The sequence below is a fragment of the Stegodyphus dumicola genome, chromosome 9, assembly GCF_044657685.1.
Source record: "Stegodyphus dumicola isolate Sdum_Otavi_A_Nest chromosome 9, ASM4465768v1".
Classification (NCBI taxonomy): Eukaryota; Metazoa; Arthropoda; class Arachnida; order Araneae; family Eresidae; genus Stegodyphus; species Stegodyphus dumicola.
Window position 1 is genome coordinate 54,581,616 of NC_140776.1, and position 27,420 is coordinate 54,609,035.

At 33.2% G+C, this 27,420-nt stretch overlaps 1 protein-coding gene across 5 annotated transcripts in view; it reads right to left on the minus strand.

Moving 5' to 3' along the window:
* The window catches only part of LOC118198157 (androgen-induced gene 1 protein-like), a 66,943-nt gene extending 39,946 nt beyond the window's left edge, over positions 1 to 26,997 (minus strand). Inside the window, exons 1-3 of one of the 5 annotated variants that reach the window (XM_035369780.2) lie at positions 26,566 to 26,989; positions 12,747 to 12,824; positions 9,725 to 9,901 (exon numbers count right to left, since the gene is read on the minus strand). In XM_035369780.2, the coding sequence (XP_035225671.1) occupies positions 9,725 to 9,886 (162 nt within the window). In that variant the 5' untranslated portion in view covers positions 9,887 to 9,901; positions 12,747 to 12,824; positions 26,566 to 26,989. Of the gene's footprint in view, positions 1 to 9,724; positions 9,902 to 12,746; positions 12,825 to 26,283; positions 26,303 to 26,565 lie in introns of those variants that run through there. The other 4 variants (XM_085823452.1, XM_085823451.1, XM_035369773.2 and 1 more) reach the window with 4 other exon arrangements.
* Between the last annotated feature and the right edge of the window lie 423 nt (positions 26,998 to 27,420).

Below are 27,420 nucleotides of genomic sequence, written 5' to 3' on the forward strand. Positions count from 1 at the left end.
GCAGGTGCTATTGAGGTAGTCAGTCTTCTTGCCAGCTAACATAATGTTTCTGTTAGAGCCCATGGACCACAAGGTGATAGAAAATTATATCACAAAAAGCTTTTAACAGCTCTGTGAGGAAGCTAACTCTGATTTAAGCATCATCAATTTATTGAAAGCGATTAATACAGGATGTTTATAAAGTCCCTATACGTTTTTGCTTAAACAGGCCTTATTATGAAATATAAATTATTTACATGAAAATGCAACATAATAAATAGAATACTAAGTTAGTACAGTTCAATGTGGCGCCCTTGAGTGTCTAGGCATTATTTCCACTATTCCACCACATTCCGGAATACCTAATGTAAAATTATTGGTGTAATTTCAGCTGCTGCAGGCATAATTCACTGTTTTTATTGTTCACTGCTGCCAGTCTTTACTCACCTTGGACTTGACAAAACCTTATAAGAAAAAGTCTAAGGGAATTAAGTTTGGTGACTGTAGAGGCCAAAGCCATTAAGAGCCACAACTAATCTACCTATCAGAAAAAGTTTCATTAAGATAATTACACACATTAATGGCAAATTGGGGAGGTACCCAATTTCATTGGAAGACAACAGTGTCAATAAAGCCATCTAATATTAGCTGTGGCTCAAGATATTATTACAACATATCAAGATAAATTTCTCCAGTGATGGTTCTTTCTGCAAACATGATAGGTCCACAGTTTAGACTTAGATATTACAATCCATACATTAACTTTAGGTGTGTCTCCCTAAAATTCGTATAACAAGCTTGGTTGTTCATCAGCTGTAATTCGGCAATTATGCCTATTAACATAGCCGCTGATATGGAATGTGATTTCGTCACTAAAGAGAACATTGTCTATTAAATTCTCATTTTACATAGCTTCCAACAAATCATAACACATGGCTTGCCGAGCTGCATAGTCCTCAGCTATCAAAATTTCATGCTTATGTACACTTTGAATGTGGTACACAGCCTTGATGACAGAGTAGAGTTTTCAAAACAGTAGTATACAAAATACTGAGTTCCCGGGTGAGTCTTCATGTACATGACTGGGGGCTACACTTAATCACTTCTTGTACGTTTTGCTCAACTTGTGGCGTTATCAAAGTTCTCCCAGAACAATCTTCATCTTTAACACTACCAGTTTACTTGAATTTGTTCACCAAGGTTTTAATAGCTGCTCTGATAGGGGCTTGTTTTCTGAATTTACAGGCGAAGTCCTCCTGTACCTGTTGATACGTTAATCCACGTGTACGGAAACAAACAATTGCTATTCTTTCCTCTGTTAACAGCATTCTTTCAGATCGCCTCCAAAAACATTGGAATTAGAACGCATGTCTCAAAAATGTATAGAGACTTAAAAATGTATAAACACCCTGTATAAAGAGCTATTTATATGATAGCTGAGTCATGGTCAGGGGTTGCTGAATCTACAATGATAAATCTTGACAAAAACTTTGACCAATGTCTCAAAGAACCATAGAAGGAAATGCAGTCACAGCAGGTGAAGAGAAACTTTTCTACAAGCAACTTTGTGTCATCATTCAAATATCTTAGTGTATGCCAAGAAGTTCAAGTTGAAGACATGAAGAGGTGTTTGATCATTGACAGCGTTCTTCAGTAAGAAACTTTGTCAGATGATGACATCATTCGAACTGTCAGTGTTGTGGTTTACGATGACTGCGATATCGATGACAATGTGACCTCCGTCGTATCACATACAGATGGAGCCAAAGCATTGGAAATGGCCATACTACCTTTGTACATGCCCTCAGATGTATGGCACTGCCAAATGTGGCGATGTGTGTTCTGCGCTGGTTTTGGGCACAATTACGTGTTCTGCGATGGTTTTTGGCACGATGTTGTTTGTATGGCAACCCTTTTGACATCGAAACTTGATTTTGCAGGAGTAATTTTATTTTCTAGTTGGTTGGTTTGGTGGGCATTTTGAAATGGCTTATTTTGCAATGAAAGACGTAGTGGCAAAATTTCAGTCGTGTATTTTGGATTGCGTGCAAGTTAAATTTAGTATTAAAAGGTACAGGTGAAATTTTATTCACAAATGTATGCTGGACTTTGCATGCTCTGTGTTGCAGAAGATAGGTGGGAAGGACAAAGTGTGGAAATTGATGAGTTTTGCTAATGTTTGATATTTTTGCTGCTTGAAGAAGCATTCACAATGATAAGTGCATTTTATTTTACTGTTGTTCTTATTTTGTAGAATGTTATGCTCTTTTTTTTTTTCCTGTGAATTTCTGTTGTTATTGTTGTTTTTTGAATTATTTGTAATAAATTTATTTTAAGTTATTTTAGTTTATTTTGTCGATTTGTGCACAATGCCTATATTGTGTAATTCGTTGATTTTTTGTAAGTTAAAACAGAACGCTGTGTACATGGTATTGTTTGAAATTTATTGTTGTTAATGTTGGTTTATTTTAGTAAGGTGTGCGTAATTCCTGGATTCCTATGCTGCATAGATTGTGCAATTCTCTGATGTTTTTTAAGTCAAAACAGATTGTTGTGTACATGGATTCTTGTCAAATATTTTTGGTTAAAAACTTAATGTTTTTGCTATCTAAATTTTTTGTTTTGGATTTTGGATGTAAGTTGTGTGTTAAAAATGTGGTTTTTGCACGTGTGAAAACCGTGTTTTTGCAGACTTAGGCTTAAAGTTTGAAATGTAGACAAAAAATTTAGATAGTAATATGGTGCCATGGAGTTACTCGCCAAAATGTTTGGCAAGAAATTTGTCACCCACTGAGGGCATATATAAGAGTTGTTCCAAAATGGCTTAATGCTATGTTCAACAACACGCATCAGCTTCCTTGATCGATGTGCTGCTTTAAAAAAAATTACGAAATTATATGGCAATTTGCCAAATTTCCAGCCTTCAGCGGAAAAAATGAGTGAATTATTTAAACATTCCTGATGGTATGTAAAACTTAGTAATATGGTGCCATGGAGTTTCTCGCCAAAATGTTTGGCAAGAAATTTGTCACCCACTGAGGGCATATATAAGAGTTGTTCCAAAATGGCTTAATGCTATGTTCAACAACACGCATCAGTTTCCTTGATTGATGTGCTGCTTTAAAAAAAATTACGAAATTATATGGCAATTTGCCAAATTTCCAGCCTTCAGCGGAAAAAATGAGTGAATTATTTAAACATTCCTGATGGTATGTAAAACTTATACAATAAACTGATACATTTAATAAATGTGTCAGTAAAACTTGCATTAACTATAAAATGTGTATTTCCAACAATTAAATCATTTTTTTCATCCTCTGCTTTAACTGGAATTTCGCTTAACCGGCTTAACCCCAGTCCCATTTAGGCCAGTTAAGAAGGAGTCTGTTTTAATAACAATATGAGTTATTTTAATCTATTCCATAATAAAATCTGGCCTTAGAAAGTGGAAAAACAGAATTTTTATGTCTACATTGGTATTCTTCTGTTATTGGGACCGGATTCAAGAATGTATGTACAGTAGACTCCCGATTATCCGCGCCTGCCGCACAATTTTTTTTTTTTTTTTTTTTTTTTTTTTTTTACAAGCGTAAAGCAAAGAAAATAAAAATGTTCACAAAACTGAACAAAATGTTAAATTTCCTAACATCGTGCTTATTTATGGCAAAAATATCCCAGGCCTTCTCGGAACCTTCCCCTCTGATGAGTAAGTGGTTTCTTACTAACCCTTGAAGTGCCCGCTCCACCGCCCTCTCTTGTCTTAATCTTACTGACACGTCCCTTCCTCCCACTCGTCATTGTTAGTTTAGCCTCATAGTGTTTGCGAAGCAGACAGAGTTAATTTCTTATTTTTTATTGTATTCAGTGCTTGTGCTTTTTGGTTCTGTGTTTTTTGTTACTGATTTAAAATGTCAGGAAAACGAAAGAAGGTTGTGTTGACGATTGCGCAAAAACTAGAATTAATTTCCTAATGTTGTTCATGCCTAATGTTGAAGCCAATAACAACCTAACCCCTTTGAGTTGTGAAGAAGAGAATGAAGATGTAGACACGCCCACGGCAACTCCTGACGATACGGTGAAACAGTTCCGGGTGGTGAGAACGTCGATGCTGAAAACATTAACGAGTGGTTGGAGTGTGACATCAACGAACCTGGCTTCGAACGCTTGACAGATGATGAAATTGTGAAGAAAGAAAGGGAAGAGACCAAGAATGAAGGCCAGCGAAGTGAAGGCGAAGAAGAGCTAATTGTGCAGATGCAGAAGACTTACGAAGCGGCTTTGCAACAAGTCGACGGACTGCTGAGCTATTTGGAAGAACAAGTCGACGCAGAGTTGGCCGAGAAACTTTGGCAGAGTTGGCCGAGCTACGAAAAATGCAATCTCGGATCAAGAGAAAGCAAGAAGAAAACACAAATGACTGATTTCTTCAAAATGGTGTAGTTTTACAGTTATGCTTTTGTAATTACATAATACATTACAGTATTAAAACAGTATATATGTATTAATTTTTCTGTGTATCCTTGATGCCTCTCATAAGTACAAAGCACTTTTCTGTTTTCATTAACAAAATGCATTTTAGGTTTGTTTTAAGTGATATACTAAAATATTAAGCGTTAGTTAAACATTTCCTGCTGTCCAGATATGAAAAGATAGTTTCTCAAATAATTTAATCTCAAAGTAGTGCATGTAAATATCAGCAAGTACAGGACTGAGATAATTATCCATACCTAATTCTTTAATTCGACTAAAATATTCCTTTTCGAAAATGAAATGGTGCCGACTCAAAGAGTAATAGTATTTTAGTAAAAGAAAAAAAACTCGTCAATTTCAGCATGTGTGAAATGGAATTCTTGAAGCTTAGCTTCGAGACATTTTAGTGCTCCTTCGAGTGGAACGTTAGTAAACAATGATTTTATATTAAAAGAAACTACATTCATGGAATGCAGAGGAGGAATATCTTTAAGTTTATCGACGACTTCAAAAGAATTTTTTACAGTGTGAATATTATGAGAAAGTAAAGCAAAATATCTGGAGACTAAATATTTGGCCTAAAGATATGAAGCCGTTCCTAAGTTGGAAACTATAGCTGCGTTCAGACGGCGCCATAAAGAACATAGAGGCATAGTCATAAGGGCATAAAATACGAGAGTTCCGTTCACACCTGCGAGACAGGGATATAAGCTGTGGCCAATGAAAAAAGCTAAATTTGCGCATGCGCCAATGTGTCTACACCTTTCGCGTGCTGTTTTCCTGCTCGATTGATTTCCCGCACTCGTTCTGCTAGTTTTCGTTATTTGGTGTCATAGCTTTTTAAGCTCACCACAAATTTTAACTGGTTCAACAGAATGCTCTTTTATCTGCCCTTCTTATAAGCCAAGAGGCAACGGAAGAAGGTAAAAAACGGAAAAGAACGAAATGGTCTAGAGATACTTTTTTTTGGAAAGACCAATACTTGGTTGGCACCTATTTCTGCACGAAGCAGTATGGAATATTTCTGCATTGTACTGTAGTACTCTCTATACTATAAACATGCACATGCATATCTATATATATAAAACCTTCTTTAATTTTTATATATAATTTCTCTTTGGAGAAATACGATATTCTAAAAATGCCTAATTAAAAAAAAAAAAATCTTGAGGATAAGTAACAGATAGCCTTTATATGATATTTTTCCATTTTGCAAGTGTGAAAGCAGTTAAGCGGAAAACAGTACTTACCATACATTAATATTTTTTTTAATTTTTAATCAAAAGGAACATGTTTCTGTGCTTAGCACTCCTTATTCACTGTCACTGTTGATCACTACAGTAGTTGGCTGCACTACCAGTATTCATTATCACTAGTACTAGTATCCCACAACTGATCACCATGACCAGCAACCACAACTCGTACAATACTATGAAACATTCAACCAACAATGCATTTTATGCTCAATCATTAAATACATTTTGCTGTGTTGCCAGCTGTTTGTATACATCTATTTTTTAGAATTTGCATTTATAAGCTGCACCCCTGAATTTCATATGCTTTTTCTGAAAAAAAAAAAAAAAAAGAGGGGCTTACACTCGAGAGACACAGTATATAGTAAACACTAACTTTCAGGAATTTTTGTGGATAATTCTGGAAACTGTTATGTTTATATCATATGAGTAATTCAAATTAAACTCTGCTATGCTGTGAGATGTCATAGATGTATGTTTCATCCACGTCTGTTGTCAGAAGTAATTACTTTTAATGATTTTTCATTTGCTGACAGATTATGACAATTCTTCACTCACTGGCAGACATGCATAATAAAGCACCAAAAAGAGTTTAATTTCAACATATGCTACCATTTCTATTTACGACCAATATCTCAAATTGACAAATTTTAGGTACCCACGTCTTCAAATACATCAAAATTATAAACATTCATACCTTATCCAGCAATTTCTACCAGAGAAATAGCATGAATTTAATAATCAAAATTCCATTCAAATGATAGTAATAAAGAGTGGATAATAATAGCAAATACTATTCACTAAATTATAGACCATGTTATGAATTATGTGTGCTATTCAGTTTCATTAAAAGTAAAATCCTTTCATGGAGAACGTAACTAAAAAAAAACAGAACAGGACATTAACAGGAGACAAAACTGTCTAGACTGTTGACTTGTTTTAAGGATATTTCACTTCATTTTTTCCTTCCTGGAATTCATAAGAGCATTTTCTCAAAAGATTAATCTTTTATTACTTATACAAAGTTTACACCATTGAATTGACTATTCTGACTATTCTTAAATAAGTGAAACTTTTTTTTCTTTTTTTTAACAGTAATATCTTTACTGTTAAAAAAAACAGCAGATTCTTGATATTGATTTCATGTTTTAGCAAAATTAATTCATGAAGCTTGTTTGGAAAGAAAATCGGCATTTGAAGCAAAGAGCAATATAATATTTCCAGCTTTCTCCATAAACTTATTTTTAAATACAAAAATAATTAAACAGGAAGAAAATGATAATAATAATTTATACAAAAATAATAAACAGAAAGAAATTAATAATAATAATTTACACAGAAAAAATAAAATTTTTGCGAGCATGCATTTTTTAAAGAATTTTCATAATAAAATGAAAAATAATGGATGGGATCAATCATCTACAGGATCATACACAGCGTGCATGATCCTGAGCTTAACTTTTGCTTTACGAGTTTCATCCATATTTTTATAATTTATTGTGAAAACTCATTAAAAAATGCATGTCATCATCGTAGATTTCTTGCGAGATCAACTCATTATTTCATTCGGATACAATGTGCTCCATATTAAAAAAAATGTCGCCTTCGATGTGACAGCGAAATTGTCTAAAGAAAGCCACTTCGTTTTAGCTTCGCTCTGATTGGTCAACAATTATCCCAAACTCGGTGTAAAGTTGAAAACTTCGAAACTTGTGCCACGAGCCTTAAACCAGATTATGTGATGTAGCAGACTGGTTGCCTTGGCAACGCAGCTAGGCTTTAACCACTTATGCCCTTTATGCCCACGTCTGAACACAGCCTATAGGTTGAAAAAGAATACCAATTTTGTGGACTTTGGGGAAAGCATAAAACCTAGAATAATGAGCATTAAGTGGAATAAGTGATTTTTTAAACTGTGTTGGGAGTATATGTAAAGATTTAGAAGCTGTTTTGACATTCCAGAAATCAGAAGTTGAAGGATGTTTATGGATTGAGCAGTATGGGCCTTCAATTACCAGTTTTTGTTTGTTTTTTTTAAACATTCCTTAATTTTAATTTTTATCATAGTTAACAAATATTGACAACATATTAAAAGAAAACACACTTTAAAATTTTTAAACACAATCTTAAGATATCGAATAAGGGTAATGAAATATATTTGAATTTTTTTTTTTAGAATGTTTCTCTACTGTTTTAGCATTGTTCTTCTGCCCATGTACACAGTGATCTGTTTTCACTTTAAAAACTATCAGAGAATTGTACCAACTCAGCATTGCATACAGGTTGCTTACCAAAAGCATTTCATTATTATTCTCTTTAGCAATTCTTTGACAAAATACTGTATTCCTGCAGATATTTTAATATAGTTTCTTCCACTGTTGGGAAACTCCACGAGAACCGAGTTCACGGCAAAAAATATCATGATTTGTTTTTAAAAAACAGTTGAAACTTGGGGAATACAACAAAAACAATGTACAGTCCAAAGTTGTTAATTCGGACGCCCATAATCCGGAATGATCTATAATCCGGACCTCAAAGCTACAAACTTTCTGCGCGTGCGTCGCGTTGACGCACGCGCATAAGAAATTTACCACTGTGAATTTGCGCGTGCACAAAATACGTTTACGAATGCACGTTTAATGTATAACGGACGGTATAAGCTAAGCTAAGCTAAAATTATCTATCTATTTCAGTTAATGTTGCAGATTGCGTTGTTCCTTAATCTTCGAATTGGATCCGGCTTATTATTTTTTGCAGACTGTTAGAGCAATTTTATAAAAGTAAGCTTGAACTTTCGATTATGTCAAATAGAATTTCCGATTTATATTTACTAATATGTAATGGATCTACAAAGCAAAAGTATGTTTCGGAGTCCATTAAACAAAAAGTGGAATTGCTGCAAAAATTGTATAAAGGCATATCCTTTGTTTATCTAAACTTAAAGATAAACGTTTGTTTATCTTTAATGCGGCGGCGGCGCGCAATGAATTGGAAGTTGATCTGTCAACACTATCCTTATCTTCAGAGCAGATGTTTTTATTTTATTTGGCTTATAATTGCTTACTAAATGTAGTATTTCATTTTGATGTACTCAGTCTTTGATATGATTTAAATCAAATGCCTCGTCATTATAATTCGCTTCCGATAGCAAAGAAACTGACAGAGGTTATTTAAAACGAAAAAATTTCGATTGACAAATTAGTCGGTATTCTCGACACAGCAATTATAGGACCTGAACAGCGGAACTGAACAAGAAATTATGTCTGTTTATAGAATTAAAGAGAATGTATTATCACATAAAAAACGAAGCAACTTAAAACAACTTACATTGAAAGAAATGTTTAATAAAGTAAACAAATAAATATTAAGCTTTTTTTTTTTTTGTAAATTTTGATACACTTTAGATCATAATTGTTCTTTATTTCGTAAATTACGGTTTCATATTTTTAATGTTATAATTTCTGCATGCCATTCTACCAGATTTAAACTGATGATCTATAATCCGGAATCGCTGAAGTCCCGAAGAGTTCGGATTAATACTTTTGACTGTATATGAAAATGGCAACACTGCTTGCTTGAAAAATTATTATGAGCATGGTAGCCTGAAAAATGTTATGTGCATGCTTAATAATGTTAAGCACTTTCTGAAGAGTTGGGAACTTTTAGTAAGGTGATTATGATGATATATAAGCACCAAAAAATTTATTTTATGCAATCATAAAATCAGAAAAATAACCAACAAATTTAGAAAACTGCACACATGGTTAACTGGGTTCTACACATCACTGTTTTGGCAACACAGTACACAAGAACTGAATGAATTAAAATAAATATTTATTTAAATAATTTTTTGAAAATTTTCTTTTTCATTAATATTTTTATCTGAATTTTCAACAAATATTTCACCTTGTTATTATGTGAGTAAAAATAAAGTTATGTGTGATTTTAAGTTTCTCACAGCAATGAATGTAAACGTTAACTATAATAAGAAAGAAATTAATTTTTGTAAGCAGAATAGTTACCAAATTCCAATAAGTTAGGTATTTCCAGCGTCCTGCAAAATGTTCATGACTTCTCCTATGAGGCATGGGTGGAAGGTATTCATATCGAACCAAAGCACAGAAATACATGACAGTAACAAATACATGAAAAACTAATCGAACTAGCATTTTTGAATTCATCATGCCTGTATTTCGCACCTAAAAGCATAACAATATATATATATAAGAAAAAGAAATAAATTAAAATACTCATAAAAAAGACTCTTTAAAATAAATTAATCAATATTTAGGCTCACTATTGATGATAATTTTTAGTCATATTTTGTCACGGTTTTTAACAGGTATATTTTAATCTAATATAATCTTAAAATGATATTAAAAATTAAATATGAAAAAAAATAAATGAAGCATTTCTCTTATACAGTAACAAGATAGCAAATCTGTTCTACAAAAATACAGGCAAACCCTTCTAACGAATTTCACGGGACTGAAAGTTTCATTTAGAAAACGTTTTTACATTGTCACATTCTACCAAGAGGTAAATGATAAATCTAATTTAAAAAAATCACATCAAAATTTCATTACAATTAATATTATGTGCAGTTATTAAATATATTGTTAATTTTTTTTCCAGTCTCTTTGTATGGCAAATTCACTGGCCTTTGTCAGAAGCATTTTTGCAGATATATATCAAATTATGGGTTTTATGAATGGGGTATCATTTCAGCAATGCTTCTTCAACATAACTATGCTCTGGCTTTCTCAATTTTTTTCTCGTACCCAAATTTCTCCATGAGCAGAAATTACACAGTTTCAGTTTTTTATACTGAACCAGCTCTAATTTGGGATAAACCATTTCTAGGAGATATTAATATGGCTGCATCCACTCTGTATTTTTTTAATAATGTTCACCTTATCTTTAATACAGAAGCTTTGCATTTACAGTTCACTATGTGGATTAAACTTTGTTAAAGAAACGGAGTACGGATGGACTAATCAAAGGATGTGAAAGTTTTTCATTATTAAAGAAAAAGAAAATTAACTTCATAACCTACAAGTCTTATCCAATGTTCAATGAGAACACAATCAGTTCTCCATGATATATATGGTTGTAAAGCAAAGCCTACCTTAATAACCTTCAATAATCTTTATAAAGGATATTCTGTGTTTTGCAAAAGACCTAAAGAATGGAGAACACCTATTTAGAGAATAGAGGATTCTATTCAAAAGAACACCTATTCAGAGAATATCAAATGAAACAAAATGATAATGATAAAAAATTTTAATTCCCTAAAATGAGCATTAACAGTAAAGGTACAAGAACATAAGATTCATTATTTTCTCTTTCCCTGAATTGCAAAAATTTCAGAATTTCCATCACAGCATTAGCCTTGAATAAAGTTCCCTTTTGCAGCTCAGTTAAAGAACCTGGATGGAATCGGAGAAGCTATTCATGTTTTTTGGTTCAATTAGGCATTTCTCCCGCCTTCTTAACATGCCTTCATAGTGTAGAGGTCTGCATGCTAGGCACATATTCCAGAGGTCCGTGGTTCGATCCCTGGCGAGAACGTTGCACATTTTTCATCACTCCTGCTTCTAAAAAATACCTAATGACTCTACACTGGCACCCAAACTAAAAAGAGTGGTGGATGATGATTCTCCACACCCAGGCGATTGGGTCCCCTAAACCCAGTCTCCCTTTAAAAGGGGGAGTATATAATGTATTTCTCCCACCTTTTTAGCATGCCTTTGTAGTGTAGTGGTCTGCACGCTGGGTGCATATTCCAGAGGTCCATGGTTTGATTCCCAGCGAGGGCGTTGCTCATTTTTCATGACTACTGCTTTCAAAAAATTCTTAATGACTCTACACAATGATCATGGAAATCATATGTTGTCCTAAAGTATGATTATTATATCCTTGTTCTCCTAGGATTGGGTACCTATCTATCAGGCATAGCCATTTTTTAAAACACAGAGACACAAGGGGTAAAAAATGAAAGTAACATGATTTCCTTTATGGATGCAGTATGAATCCTAATCTCCTAAATGTGGATGATTTTTAACCTTTATAAACGTTTTTATTAAAACTTGCAGAAATTCTATAAAAAATATAAAAAATACAAAAAAGTTTCAATTGAAGCTATCCATACAATTCATTACACCCATTTTTCATACATGCGGAGGTTTGCTATAACAGTATAAAATAACATTAAGTATATAAGGAACTGGATTGGGATCAAAAGTTTTGTTCATTATATCCGGGAGTTCATTATTCAATAGGTTCATATACAAATCTTCAACTTTCTTTAGTTAGTTATTTCAATAAATAAAGAATTTAAATAGTAATATGTTTTAAAAACATTTTATTGGTAACTTTCAGAGTGATAATTTCATTTCAGAAAGGGGGAAAGGCAAAACTCATAGAGCAATTCCAAGTTAAATAGAGAAAATTTCCAAAATTTTTCAGTCAAGGATTTATATTAAGATTTCAGGTGATTGATGCATACTAAAATGAAGCAATAACACAAACTACTAATACATAACTACATATTACTTCATACATTTTGAACAGAAATTGTAAAGCATAAGCCAATCAAATTCTGGAAATATATTCAGTAGAATTGCATTAGATCAAAGTTACTATTTACTTGGATGGTGACTTCAAGCATTTATTGTACATAGAGATTTTCTTCATTAATTAGCATTATTATTTCTTCATTATTAAGCATATTTTTAAAAAAGGGTCATTCGGCATCAAAATTATTTGCTGGCACTGATGGGCAATGGAGCTTCATGTAATTCAGTGAAACAGCTTTTGGTGCATATATGTGTATGTATACACACACATACATATGTACATACATATATACATACATCTATACATACACACATTTCCGGTAACATAAGAATACCCAACTTTTTTTCATATGCTGGAAGTCTAGGCTGGATGCCAGTATTTTTGAAATCCTACATGATCAGCACAGTTGGCACCCCATATAAATTAAATAGATTAATAATTAAAAGCAAAATGTGTGTTATTTACTTGCTCCCTGCATGAACATATTAGCTTCTCCCATCTGAAAATCGATATCTTGTGTATGTAGTTCCTCTACACTTGCAGCTATGCAGAAATTCAACAAAAATGTAGATATGTAATTGAAAATTCTAGTTTTGAAATAGGATTACATTATAATGCATTTTTTCAGAAATTCTAATGAGAAGTAACATAAAATGGAAAACAGCATATATAAATAATTTTTAATTTATAACAGAATTTTTTTTAATGATAGGAAAAAATCAGAAATTCACAAATTTCATAAAGAAATATATGCAAAAAAAACCCTCAGAAAATTTACATTTTTGCAACTGCACATAGTTTATAAAATAGAACAGTGGATTTAAGTAGTACTAGTCATGGTACAAGTATTTATTTAAAATAGCTGAAAACAGAATTAATCTAGTATGGAGTTAATTATAGACAATGTGACCAACTCAATCAATATTTATGAACTAGTGGAAAGAATACCAGATGTAGTAGTAGATAAAGATTACCAAAATTCCACTGGAGATGTTTCTGCTGCCACGAATAAGTGACACGTATTGAAAACTGTTTGGTGTGTACTGTTATTTTACAAAAATGATCCATATAAAATACATATGCACACAACACCATGCTACTTTCTGCCCCAACTTCAGACTGCTTTTGCTATTTCAAATGTAGACTAATTGAAAAATCATGTTACAAAATATAAATATAAAAATAAAGTACATTTTTAAAGCCTAAAAAAGATTTCGGCTGATCTTTGGAATATGGTAACTGGTAGTTTGGCGACATTTTGGAGGCGATAAAGGTTACTACTATGGTGATTTCCTGTTATGTTTTTACCACCAGTCCTCAAATTCCATATCACAGATTATGTTCTTACTGCATTAATATAAATATTAACGAGACATAGTGCACAATAAAAATTATACTTTATTTAGGAACATCGCGCATACTCCCCGACAGCCTGCCTGTTTCGCTCTGCTCGCTACTCGTAAGAAACTTCTCCTCTAGGGTTGCCACACTTATCGGAGGGCGCAAGGCGCGCTCCTTATCACCATCACCACAGAGTTTCCCCCCAGTTCCTTTAATGGCTATTCAAAGGAACGACATAGGTTATGAAATTATCTCAGAGTATCCGAACTGTCGGGTATTTTTACATGATTACAAAATTAGAATATAAAATTAGAAAAGATCAAAATGAAATTCAATATATAACAAGGTATTGACACATATAATAAACATGAAATAACAAGAAATATGTTAAGATATGAATTTAAAAAAAAATGTTTTAAATTGTTATGTAAGAAGCAAGTTTCTTAGGGAAGTGAACATGTCTTCCCGATCTGGTGACAGTTTGTGTCTTAGAGAGTTCGTTTGCAGATTTATTCTGCTGAACTGTCTTTAAGTCTTTATTTGTTTTCAGTTCAGGCAAATTAGAGTCCGAAAGCAAATAGGCTGGTTTCACACGGTCTATAGACACAGTAGATTTCAGACCGTTAACATCAATTGTGAAAGTTTTGTCCGTTCTAGAAAGGACTTTATGCGGACCTGTGTATGTTTGGCACAGAGGTGGCTTTACTCGATCGACACGTAAGTATACATGCGTACACGACTTTAAGGTAGCACTTACGTAACATTTTTCTTGGCAATGTGCAGATGTTGCTATTGGATTCAATTGTTGCATTCTATGCCTAAGATTCGTGATAAATTGTGTGTCATACGGAGATATCTTAGATGACGTTATCATATCACTAGGCAGCTTGAGAGTTGTGCCGTACACCAGTTCAGCACAAGATGACTGTAGATCTTCCTTTACGGCTGTACGAATACCAAGCATAACAACTGGTAGTGTTTCAGTCCAGTTATTGGTCTCGTGAGCCTTGAGAGAAGATTTTAAATGTCGATGAAATCGTTCAACAATGCCGTTTGACATTGGATGATAGGCTGTTGTTGTGATTCTGTTCGTACCCAAAATGCGCGTGAATTCTGCAAAAAGTGCGGATCTCATTTGAGAACCTTGGTCTGTTGTTATGATCGATGGGCAGCCAAAACGAGATATCCAACAGTTGAAAATGGCTCTGCAAATGGTTTCCGTTTTCATATCCGGGATGGGAATGGCTTCAGGCCATCTGGAGAATCTATCTATTAGAGTCAAAAGGTACACATTGCCTTCTGATGGAAGTAACGGTCCGACGATATCCATATGGATTTCTGAAAAACGTGCATCAGGAAGAGAGAATGTGCCCAGTGGTGCTTTAGTATGCCTAGTAATTTTCGATTTTTGGCAAGATTCACAGGATTTCACCCAATTTTTGATATGACGTTTCATATCAGGCCATACATAACGAGAACAAATAAGCTTCGTAGTAGCTGCAATTCCTGGATGTGACAGATTATGCAGATGATTAAAGATGAAGAAAGGAATTCGGAACAAATGGACGAGGAATGTCTGTCGATATGTCACAAAGAATATTACCATCAGAATATTGGCACGGTTTAAATTCCAGTTTCAAAGATGATGTGTTGTTTTTGAGAAGGTCTTGTACCTCCGGATCATGCCGTTGAGCTTCCGAAAATTTTTTAAAATCCAAAAATGGAGATTTTGTTATGGAATCAATTTCGATTCTTGAAAGAGCGTCAGCAACGACGTTTTTTGGACCTTGCACATGCCTAATATCAGTAGAGTACTGAGAAATAAAATCTAAATGTCGTAATTGTCGAGGTGAACATTTATGAGGGTTCTGTTTAAAAGCGTATATTAACGGTTTTTGATCCGTATAAATTATAAAATTTCTGCCCTCTAACATGTGTCGGAATTTCTTAATTGCAGAATAAATAGAAAATAATTCCCTATCGTACGCGGACCATTTCTGTTGACTTTTATTGAGTTTCATAGAGAAAAATGCTATAGGTTCCCATGTTTGTTGAGACAACTGCATAAGTGTGCCGCCTATTGCGACGTCTGATGCATCTACCCAGATGCTTAGCTGGGCTCCGGGAATAGGGTGTCTCAAAAGGGTAGCCTGAGCAATGGCATTTTTGGCAGCAATAAAGGCTTGTTCAGCATTCTCGTTCCAATTTAATTGTGGGGATGAATCCTGAACACGAGAACGAGATTTCTTTTTATTAATATAGCCTTCTAACAATTTTATTAAAGGAGAAAGAATATGTGCTGCTTTAGGTATGAAACATCTATAAAAGTTAAACATGCCTAAAAATCGGCGAAGCTGAGTGAGAGTGGTAGGTTGAGGAAAATCTAAAATACATTTGACTTTGTCAGGAAGAGGTTCAATTCCGTTTTCACTAAGGTGAAAACCTAAGAAATCAATAGATGTTTGACCAAAGGTGCAGTTTGAAACATTTATGCAAAGTCCATATTTCTGAAGTTTGGAAAATAAAGCTTTCAAATGCCTGCAATGTTCCTCAGAATCTTTAGAGGCTATGAGCAAGTCATCGACGAAAGCGTAAACACCTTCTAAATCCCGCGTGACTTCATCTACAAAACGTTGAAAAGTCGCGGATGCATTGCATAAGCCGAATTGCATACGGGTACTTTCGAATAAACCGAATGGTGTGCATATGGCGGTTTTGTGGATGTCGGCTGGGTTAATTGGTATTTGATGGTATGCCTTAATCAGGTCGACATGACTAAAAATTTTAGTACCGTGCAATGCAGCAGTAAAATCGGCTAAGCATGGAATAGGGTATTTGTCTTTTATTGTTTGAGCGTTCAATGCTCGATAATCTCCTACAGGTCTCCATTCCAGACTTCCCTTTTTTGGAACCATGTGAAGTGGGGATGCATAATTGCTGCTCGAAGGTCTCAAATGCCCCAATTGTTGCATCATAGTTTGAAATTCTTGTTTTGCTATTTTTAAGCGATCTGGAGCTAACCGACGAGGTTTTGCAACCACAGGTGGACCTTTAGTTATGATATAATGAACGGTGTTATGTTTAACAGGTTGGTTAGGATCTGGTAATCCAGTAACTGAAGGAAATTCTTTTAAAATTTTGTGATATGGTGTATCACTAAATACAGTTTTTACTGAATAAATGCTTGCATTTTTCACGCAACCGACGGTTTTAAAATGCGTTTTTAAATCTTTGAGACATTTGTTTCTGAGATCAGGCACCAATTCAAAGAAATGGAGAAAATCTGCTCCAAGAATGGGTGTACTAACATTTGCTACAAGAAAAGTCCATGTAAACTGTCGTCTTAATTTGAAATCCAAAGAAAGTGTTTTTTGACCATAAACATGAATAGTAGAAGAATTAGCAGCGAAAAGTGTTTGTTGGGACGAATTCCGTTTTTGAGAATTATTTGCTGGAAGTAAGGACACGTCAGAGCCGGTATCGACCAAGAATGAAAGGTTTGTTCTACGGTCACGAACGAACAGGCGACGTGAAACTTGAGGCAAAGAATAAGTCGCCTCTATTCTTTGCTGGTTTCGTTTCCCTGCCATGAACAAGGTTTTGTACATTTGTCATCTCTACACTTTTTCCCAAAACGTCTATGATACCAGCAAACAGAATAATCTCTCCTTTTGGAATTGCTTCTTTCCTTATTGCTATCTCCGCGATTTGGTGAGCGACCACGAGAAAGAGAAATGCGATCAATACGTTTGTTTAATTTTTCTATTTGTTTAAATAATTTATGCTCAAGAGACTGATCGACTGTGCGAGAAACGGCACAAGTCCCTGGGGTTGGATTTACTTCTAAAATTCTGTCGGCAATTTCTGCAGCTTTATCTACAGTTAAATTGGAAACCGCTGCCAAAATAGACTGAACAGTCGAAGGCAAATGTTGGAGGAATAATTCTAACATTAAGTTATCAGGAACATTTAAAGATTCTGCTCGACGCTTCATATTTCTAAGCAAATCGGAAGGTTTTCGAGAGCCTAATTCTTCTCCAGATAATAACTGGCGAATTTCTTGCTGAGAAGATTCTCCTGAACGATTTATTAACTCAGTTTTAAGCTTTGCATATGGATCAATAGGGTCTGGTTTCATAAGTAAATCCCGTACTAGTGATGTGATATCTGGAGGAAGATGAGAAACTACATAATTATATTTAGTAATGGATTCTGTGATAGGTTTGGGGGTGGCAAGAGCAAAAGTACTTTCACACATAATAAACCATAAAGATGGGTCTGATCGGTTATAAACCGGAATTTGGACGGCATAAACATCAGACATTGTGCAAGGTTTTTAAGCCAAAATAAAAGCAAAAATTTTACTAAAGAAAATGAAATTAAATGATAAGTAGAAAACAGAATTATAAAATGATCTATAATTACTACTCATCTGTGATCCGGAGGACGAAAACCGATGTAATCCATTACTTCTGGTTTGGAGATCTTGAGTGATGGCTTGTAGTCAAAACCGAAAGTGCTTGAGAACTGTTCATACGATTAATCACGTCCGGGTCACCATTATGGTGATTTCCTGTTATGTTTTTACCACCAGTCCTCAAATTCCATATCACAGATTATGTTCTTACTGCATTAATATAAATATTAACGAGACATAGTGCACAATAAAAATTATACTTTATTTAGGAACATCGTGCATACTCCCCGACAGCCTGCCTGTTTCGCTCTGCTCGCTACTCGTAAGAAACTTCTCCTCTAGGGTTGCCACACTTATCGGAGGGCGCAAGGCACGCTCCTTATCGCCATCACCACACTACCTAGGACTTTGGTAATAACGTGAGAAGTACTCAGTTCCGATTACGCATTATTTTGTGCGAGGGAAATGAGAGATCATGAGGTATGTCATGTGACATTAATGGACGAATTACAGTTCTTTAATCGAAAAAGGGGGGGAATTTGGAAAACTGTAGTACTATTGTGTGTTGTGTGAAATAGTAGAAGTGTGCGTGCCACGTAATGAAGATTCTAAAGATTAGGTAAGTTAGTATTTTTAATCATTTGAGGATATTATTTTTATGCATTGTTCTAAATGTAAGGAGTAAATAAATTAATATGGTATTATTGGAAAATTGTTATTAGCAATGATTTAGTTTAAAGTAATTCGGATTGTAATCTAATTTTTATTAATTTAATGTATGTGCTTACTTATATTTTAAGTAGTGTTTTTTTTAATTATATTTTAATTTAATGATCATGATTTTGTGAGTTATATGTTTGTAGTATATTGGAATACGTTTGAGTAGAGTACGTTGAGTATTTTCATGCATTTTCGTGAAATTTTTCTAATTTATGAGAAAAAAGCTGTGTACATGGATATAGTGAAGAGTGGGCACAATGCCATTTTTGTGCAATTCTGGGATGTTTTTTTAAGTAAAAATAAGTCGACGTGTACATGGTTTAGTGATATTTTAATTAAATGATAGTTATTTTGTGAATTTTATGTTTGTAGGAATTTGGTACAGTCAAAAGTCGTTAATCCGGACTCGTTGGGACTTCGGCGATTCCGGATTATCGATTTTTCCGGATTATAGATCATCAGTATAAATCTGGTAAAATGGCACGCAGAAATTATAAAATTAAAAATATGAAACCATAATTTACGAAATAAAGAACAATTATGATCTAAAGAGTATAAAAATTTACAAAAAAAAAAAAAAAAAAGCTTAATATTTATTTGTTTACTTTATTAAACATTTCTTTCAATGTAAGTTGTTTAAGTTGCTTCGTTTTTTATGTTATAATACATTCTCTTTAATTCTATAAACAGACATAATTTCTTGTTCAGTTACAAAGTTCCGCTGTTCAAGTCCTATAATTGCTGTGTCGAGAATACCGACTAATTTGTCAATCGTACTATCAGAAGCGAATTATAATGAGGAGGCATTTGATTTAAATCATATCAAAGACCAGATGAAATACTACATTGAGTAAGCAATTATAAGCCAAATAAAATAAAAACATCTGCCCTTAAGATAAGGATAGTGCTGACAGATCAACTTCCAATTCAATGCACGCTGCCACGTTAAAGATAAACAAAGTTTAGATAAACAAACGTTAAAGTTTAGATAAACAAAGGATATGGCCTTTATCCATTTTTTGCAGCAATACCACTTTTTGTTTAATGGACTCGGAAAGATACTTTCGCTTTGTTTATCCTTTACATATTAGTAAATACATATCGGAAATTCTATTTGACATAATCGAAAGTTCAAGCTTACTTTTATAAAATTGCTCTAACAGTCTGCAAAAAATAATAATCCGGATCCAATTCGAAGATTAAGGAACAACGCAATCTGCAACATTAACTGAAATAGATAATTAGATAATTTTAGCTTAGCTTATCCCATCCGGTATACATTAAACGAGCATTCGTAAACGTATTTTGCGCACGCGCACACGCAAATTCGCAGCGGTAAAGGTCTTAAGCATGCGCAGAAAACGTCGTCACCACGACGCATGCGCAGAAAATTTGTAGCTTTGAGGTCCGGATTATGGGTGTCCGAATTAACGACTTTTGACTGTATACATTTCAGTTGAAGTAAACGTGCATGGAAGTAATTTAAATATTTGACATTAAGTATTTGTAACCATTTCTAATGTTTCGGTATGAATTCGTTGGTGACGTTTATAATATAATAGATAATTTAGAGGTAAAAGTTTTTGGATATTTTATTTATTTTATACGTGGAAATGTTCATCCTTGGAAAGGGTATATACCTTTTCGCGATCAGGTAATTTCATATATGTGCTTTTTACCGAGTTTAAAGATTCACAGAATTTTTTTGCATTTTCGTGCAAATTTTTGTAATTTATGAGAAAATAGCAGTGTAGATGGATAAAGTTAAGAGTGCGTGCAATGCCATTTTTGTGCAATTCTGGGATTTTTTTTAAGTAAAAATAAGTCGACATGTAAATGGTTTATGTGTATGTGCTATTCTGAAAAACGCGCAAGGAGTTTGCGTTTGTGCACTTTTTCCCAATTTTGCAGTTAATATTTGTCATGATTAAGCAGTTTTGTTACATAAAATTTCCAGCATAAGTGTAATTCGACTAGTAGATTGTTGGAAAAAGTGTTCAGTAAATAAAAAGAAAAGAAACATGTCTTTACTTCGTGAAGACAAAATGGCGGCGAAAAAAAAATAGAGGGTTGCTGTAGCAGAGTTGGTCGCCAAAAAATCGCCAAGTTACCATAATCCAAAGATCAACCAAGATTTCATAGTGGAAAATATTTTGTTAACACACACAAGAAGTTACTAGGATATTCACTGGCACATGCCGACATACTGCCAACTATCCATTGGTATCTCACATTTTTGATATCAGCAGATTAAATTAGATATTTGACAAGTATAGTCAGGCAACTACACTCAAAACTGCTTTAAATAGATTATTATTCTGCACAGCTTGTCTTCAGCTCTAAATGAAGTCTGCCAGGAGCATAGCTAGAGAGAGGCAAGGGGGTCCATCTGTTTCCAGGCATCCAGGGAGCACAATTCTGATGTAGTGAATTTTTAAAATGAAATGTTTTCTTTGCTTGGTAAACAGGAGAGGTCACGAAATTTCAATTGCCCCCAGGCGCTCAAAACCCTAGCTGGTTCTTTATATGTGTAATATGAATAAGATTCTGTTTTGCTTAGAAGTCTTCAGAAAAGACCTGAAGTACAGAGCTCCTTCTATCTTCAATATCATAATCAAATAATATCATCGGCTAATCTTTGGAATATGGTAACAGGTAGTTTGGCGACATTTTGGTAAGGCGATAAAGATTACTAGCTAGACCTTAGCAATAATCTGAGAAGTACATTCCATCTTGTATCTTGTGTGAAACAATGTTGCTTAATATTTGTATCCCATGGCCCTCTCTAAAGTAAATTCCAAATTTTTATTACATTTATGTGATCATCCAAAAGAGTTGCTTGAATGGCATATGAGTGTAGGATTGATTGCAGATAAATATGAATGTCCAACATGTGGGAATGAAATGAGATTGTGTGAAAGGAAGGATATTACAGATAAGTTTGAATGGCGGTGCAAGAAATCTGGTGAAAATGGACTTTCCAGAAAATTCCGATCGTGAAAATTCTGAGCTAATAAGCACTTAGAAACAATTTCGCACCTAATCTTCGTCATGATTAAGCACTTTAGTTCCATAAAAATTCTAGCATAAGGCGTAATTCGGCTAGGAGATTGTTGGAAAAAATGTTGAGTATTAAAAAAAATAAAAAAAAATATGCCTTTACTCCGTGAAAACAAAATGGCGTCCCCCCCAAAAAAAACTTGCAGTTTGCTGTAGCAGGGTTGGTCACCAAAAAATTGCCAAGTTACCATAATCCGAAGATTTACCAGGTTGATCTTTAGAATATGGTAACTGGTAGTTTGGCGACATTTTGGAGGCGATGAAGGTTACTACCTGGGACTTTGGTAATAATGTGAGCAGTACTCAGTTCCGATTACGCATTATATTGTGTGAGGGAAATGAGAGATCATGGGATATGTCATGTGATATTAATGGACGAATTACGGTTCTTTAATCCGAAAAAGGGGAAATCGGGAAAAAATCTGGAAATTTTGTGGTTGATCTTTACATTATGGTAACTTGGCGTTTTTTTGGCGAAAATTTGGCGACCAACTCTCCTACAGCAACCCTCTATTTTTTTTTCCCACCGCCATTTTGTCTTCACGAAGTAAAGACATGTTTTTCTTCGTTTTATCTACTGAACACTTCTTCTTCCAACAATCTACTAGCCGAATTACACTTATGCTAGAAATTTTATCTAACAAAACTGCTTAATCATGACAAATATTCACTGCAAAATTGGGAAAAAGTGCACAATACCATACTCCTTACGCGTTTTTCAAAATAACACATACACACAAACCATGTACACGCCGACTTATTTTTACTTAAAAAAAATCCCAGAATTGCACAAAAATGGCATTGTGCACACTCTTCACTATATCCATGTACACTGCTTTTTTCTCATAAATTAGAAAAATTTCACGAAAATACATAACAATTTTCTCAATCTTTAAACCCGGTAAAAAGAACATATATGAAATTACCTGATCGCGAAAAAGTATTTACCCTTTCCAAATATGAACATTTCCACATATAAAATAAATAAAATATCCAAAAACTTTTACCTCTAAATCATCTATTACATTATACACGTCACCAACGAATTCATACCGCAAGCATTACAAATACTTAGTATCAAATATTTAAATTATTTCCATGCACGTTTACTTAAACTTAAACGTATACCAAATTCCTACAAACATAAAATTCACAAAATAACTATCATTTAATTAAAATATAATTAAATTCAGAAACACTACTTAAAATATAAATGAGCACATACATTAAATTAATACATACATAAATACCCATTTCGAATTCACTTTAATTACGGCCATGGGATCCAAAAATTCACGAACACTGTTTCACACAACACAGAATAAAGCCAAATACAAAATTTCCAGATTTTTTCCCGATTAAAGAACCGTAATTCGTCCATTAATATCACATGACATATCCCATGATCTCTCATTTCCCTCACACAAAATAATGCGTAATCGGAACTGAGTACTGCTCACATTATTACCAAAGTCCCAGGTAGTAACCTTTATCGCCTCCAAAATGTCGCCAAACTACCAGTTACCATATTGTAAAGATCAGCTAATTTTGTATTTGGCTTTATTCTGTGTTGTGTGAAACAGTGTTCGTTAATTTTTGGATTCCATGGCCCTAACTAAAGTGAATTCGAAATGGGTATTTAGTGGGATTGAAAGGGGTAGTAATAAGTGTTTCTTTAAGGTTGTGCGAGATAGAAGTAAAGATGTTTTATTAAGTTATTTATTTTAACTGGTACCTTGCTGTGAAGTATAAGTATGATTTTAAAGATCCTGAAACAGGCGCACATACGCTTGCTTTTTATTTAGCAGAGAGGAAATAAGAAAAGTTTATCGTACACGTAATCAAGATTCTGAAGAAGATTAGGTAAGTTAGTATTTTTAATTATTTGAGGATATTATTTTTATGCATTGTTCTAAATGTAAGGTGGAAGTAAAGTAATTTGGTATTATTGGGAAAATTGTTATTAGCAATGATTTAGTTTAAAGTAATTAGGATAGTAAGCTAATTTTTATTAATTTAATGTATGTGCTTATTTATATTTTAAGTAGTGTTTTTGAATTTAATTATATTTTAATTAAAAGATAGTTATTTTGTGAATTTTATGTTTGTAGGAATTTGGTATACGTTTTAGTTGAAGTAAATGTGCATGGAAATAATTTAAATATTTGACACTAAGTATTTGTAATGTTTGCGGTATGAATTCGTTGGTGACGTTTATAATATAATAGATAATTTAGAGGTAAAAGTTTTTGGATATTCTATTTATTTTATACGTGGAAATGTTCATATTCGGAAAGGGTATATACTTTTTCGTTATTAGGTAATTTCATATATGTTCTTTTTAACAGATTTAAAGATTCAGAAAATTGTCATGCATTTTCGTGAAATTTTTCTAATTTATGAGAAAAAAGGAGTGTACATGGATATGGTGAAGAGTGTGCGCAATGCCATTTCTGGGAATTTTTTTTAAGTAAAAATAAGTTGATGTGTACATGGTTTAGTGATATTTTAATTAAATGATAGTTATTTTGTGAATCAGAAGTTTGTTTTGTTTGTAGGAATTTGATATACGTTTTAGTTGAAGTAAACGTGCATGGAAATAATGAATCAGAAGTTTGTTTTGTTTGTAGGAATTTGATATACGTTTTAGTTGAAGTAAACGTGCATGGAAATAATTTAAATATTTGACACTATGTATTTGTATTGCTTGCGGTATGAATTCGTTGGTGACGTTTAGAATATAATAGATGGTTTAGAGGTAAAAGTTTTTGGATATTTTATTTATTTTATATGTGGAAATGTTCATATTCGGAAAGGGTATATACTTTTTCGCGATCAGTTAATTTCATATATGTTCTTTTTACTGGGTTTAAAGATTCAGTAAATTGTCATGTATTTTCGTGAAATTTTTCTAATTTATGAGAAAAAAGTAGTGTACATGGATATAGTGAAGAGTGTGCGCAATGCCATTTTCGTGTAATTCTGGGATGTTTTTTTAAGTAAAAATAAGTCGACGTGTACATAGTTTATGTGTATGTGTTATTTTGAAAAACGCGTAAGGAGTATGGATAAAATTTCTAGCATATGTGTAATTCGGCTAGTAGATTGTTGGAAGAAGTGTTCAGTAGATAAAAAGAAAAGAAACATGTCTTTACTTCGGCGGCGGGAAAAAAAAATAGAGGGTTGCTGTAGGAGAGTTGGTCGCGAAATTTTCACCAAAAAATCGCCAAGTTACCATAATGTAAAGATCAACCGATTCACCATATCATCTTCTGATAGCTATTGCTTGAGGATATCCCATGAGAAAAGGATTTATACTTTGACTACCCAAATTGTTATTTGCCAGCCCATGCATGCACATACTACATACATATTTCAGTACATCTGGATTTATATGGTTTTTATTTAACCACAGTATCCTTGGGTTGTAAAAATGTAAACATTGGCAATGTGATGGCATCTTTTCATAGGAGTGAAATAATCACAAAGTACCAAAAGTTGAAATAAAAATAGTAAGACTGCAAATATGCGCTTAATCTAACTGACCTAAAGTTTATGCCAAATTTAAAAAACAAGCTGTTTCCACCATCTCCTGGGGAAGGGAGAATAGCACACATGGACACACCAAAAGAACGGTGAAAAAGAAAAAAATTGCATCTTTTTAAAATAGTTCAAAACAATTTCTAGGGTACACCACAACCTTCACAGGAAAGCACAGTATAGTGGTATTATTCATAGTGTATCGGTGGATGATAGCTAATACATAAATATTTGAAAATAATATAACACTTCCTCTGTACATTAGTTTCATCATTAAAAGATTATTATTTTTATTGGTCATACATTACAAAAGAAGAAAATTATAAGAAGGTATTAAAAGTCATGATTCAGTAGCTAATTTTACTCAAACAATTGAATAACAGCAATATTGATAAATAATTTTATTAATAATATTAGAAGGCAAGACAATTAAGGACAAAATTAATAAAAGATCAAGATTAAAATCATGCTCACTTTGTGCATACACAGTACACTTTGTATAACATTATCTTCACTTCCTTTCAATATTAATGAATATTTTTTATTAATAATACTAGAAGTGAAGATTATTAAAGGTAAAAATTAATAAAAGACCATGAATAAAACTATCCTCACTTTGTATACAAAATTGGGCACACAACTTCCTTTAAACATAAAACTGACAAAACATTTGAATGGAGTTTTTATTATTATAGTTTTCCAAAGCTACTTAACTATGATTAAACTATTTTATACTCAATAGTAGATATATTTATAATTGTAAATTGTTATAATAAATTGTTTACCATTCAAGACAGAAATTTAACATTCATAATCAGCAGCATACTATGGAATGAACACAAGACATTTAATAATAATATAAAAGCCTAATAATATATCAAATATTCAAAGTCATTGAAGAAATAATAAATATGTTTTCAATACTTGGGGGGAAATCAATATTTTTCACATTTTATGCATGCTTCCAGAGAATTATCACGTTAATTTTACATCCTACAGTTTCAAAAGCCCCGATTTAAATTTACACATACATTAAAATAAGGAGGCCGTTAATTTTTATTCAGGTTATTGTTTACAAAGATTTCCCATTCCTTTTCATGGTTTAATAGCATTGTCATTACAGTTAAATTTCGTAACTTAGTCATAGCGAAATAAACATCCCATTCGGAGTAAACAACAATAAATACTAAGAAAATTTTAACTCACTTTTGAATTACCAAATTGTTATCAGCGAGTCTTCTTCAGTAAGGTTTAAGAATAAAAAAATACACAATTAAAATAAAAAAACACCTCTTTTGGCCTTTTAAAAATTAATTTAATTGATATTAGCTCATGCTGGTGTATAGGAAGTCAAATCCAAAACAAAAAGTACGCGAATTGAAAACTACCAAACAGCGACATGCAAAACCTTGAATCAACATACTGTGAATTCAACTTGGGGAATAAATATTCACTCTTCTTACTAAATAATCCGCAAATAAAATTTTTACATCGAAAAAAAATTTGTTTAAATGAAGTTTGTCTGACAAATGAAATTTTTCAAAGATCTACTTCAACTTAATAACCGCCTCGTCCGACTGAGTACAATAGCAATAGTCCTTTGAGAGATATCAGAAGATAGCAGATTATTTGCGTTTCTGCTTTGGATAATAAATTTTAAGAATTGTCCTTTGAGAGATATCAGAAGATAGCAGATTATTTGCGTTTCTGCTTTGGATAATAAATTTTAAGAATTGTTGACAATATGAGAAACATCTTACTATTTAATATTTCTACTGTTCTCCGCCAACCTGTATATTCTTTTATTATTGTATTTTTTGCATCAAATATTTCAAAAATCATTATTCTTGGCCCTTACGTTAATTTACTTCTCCAGCTAGCGTAAAAAAGTGTAATCTATTTATTGAAGAAGTTTTTGGTATTTTGGAAATTTTCCAGTCTGATTATCTTCCTTAGTTATTTCTGGAATTTTAAGTTGGCAAACTTCTATATTAGTCTGTTAGATGCATTTTACACAAGGTGGCTAAAATTTACAATTTTCACTGGTTGAAAACTGCCAAT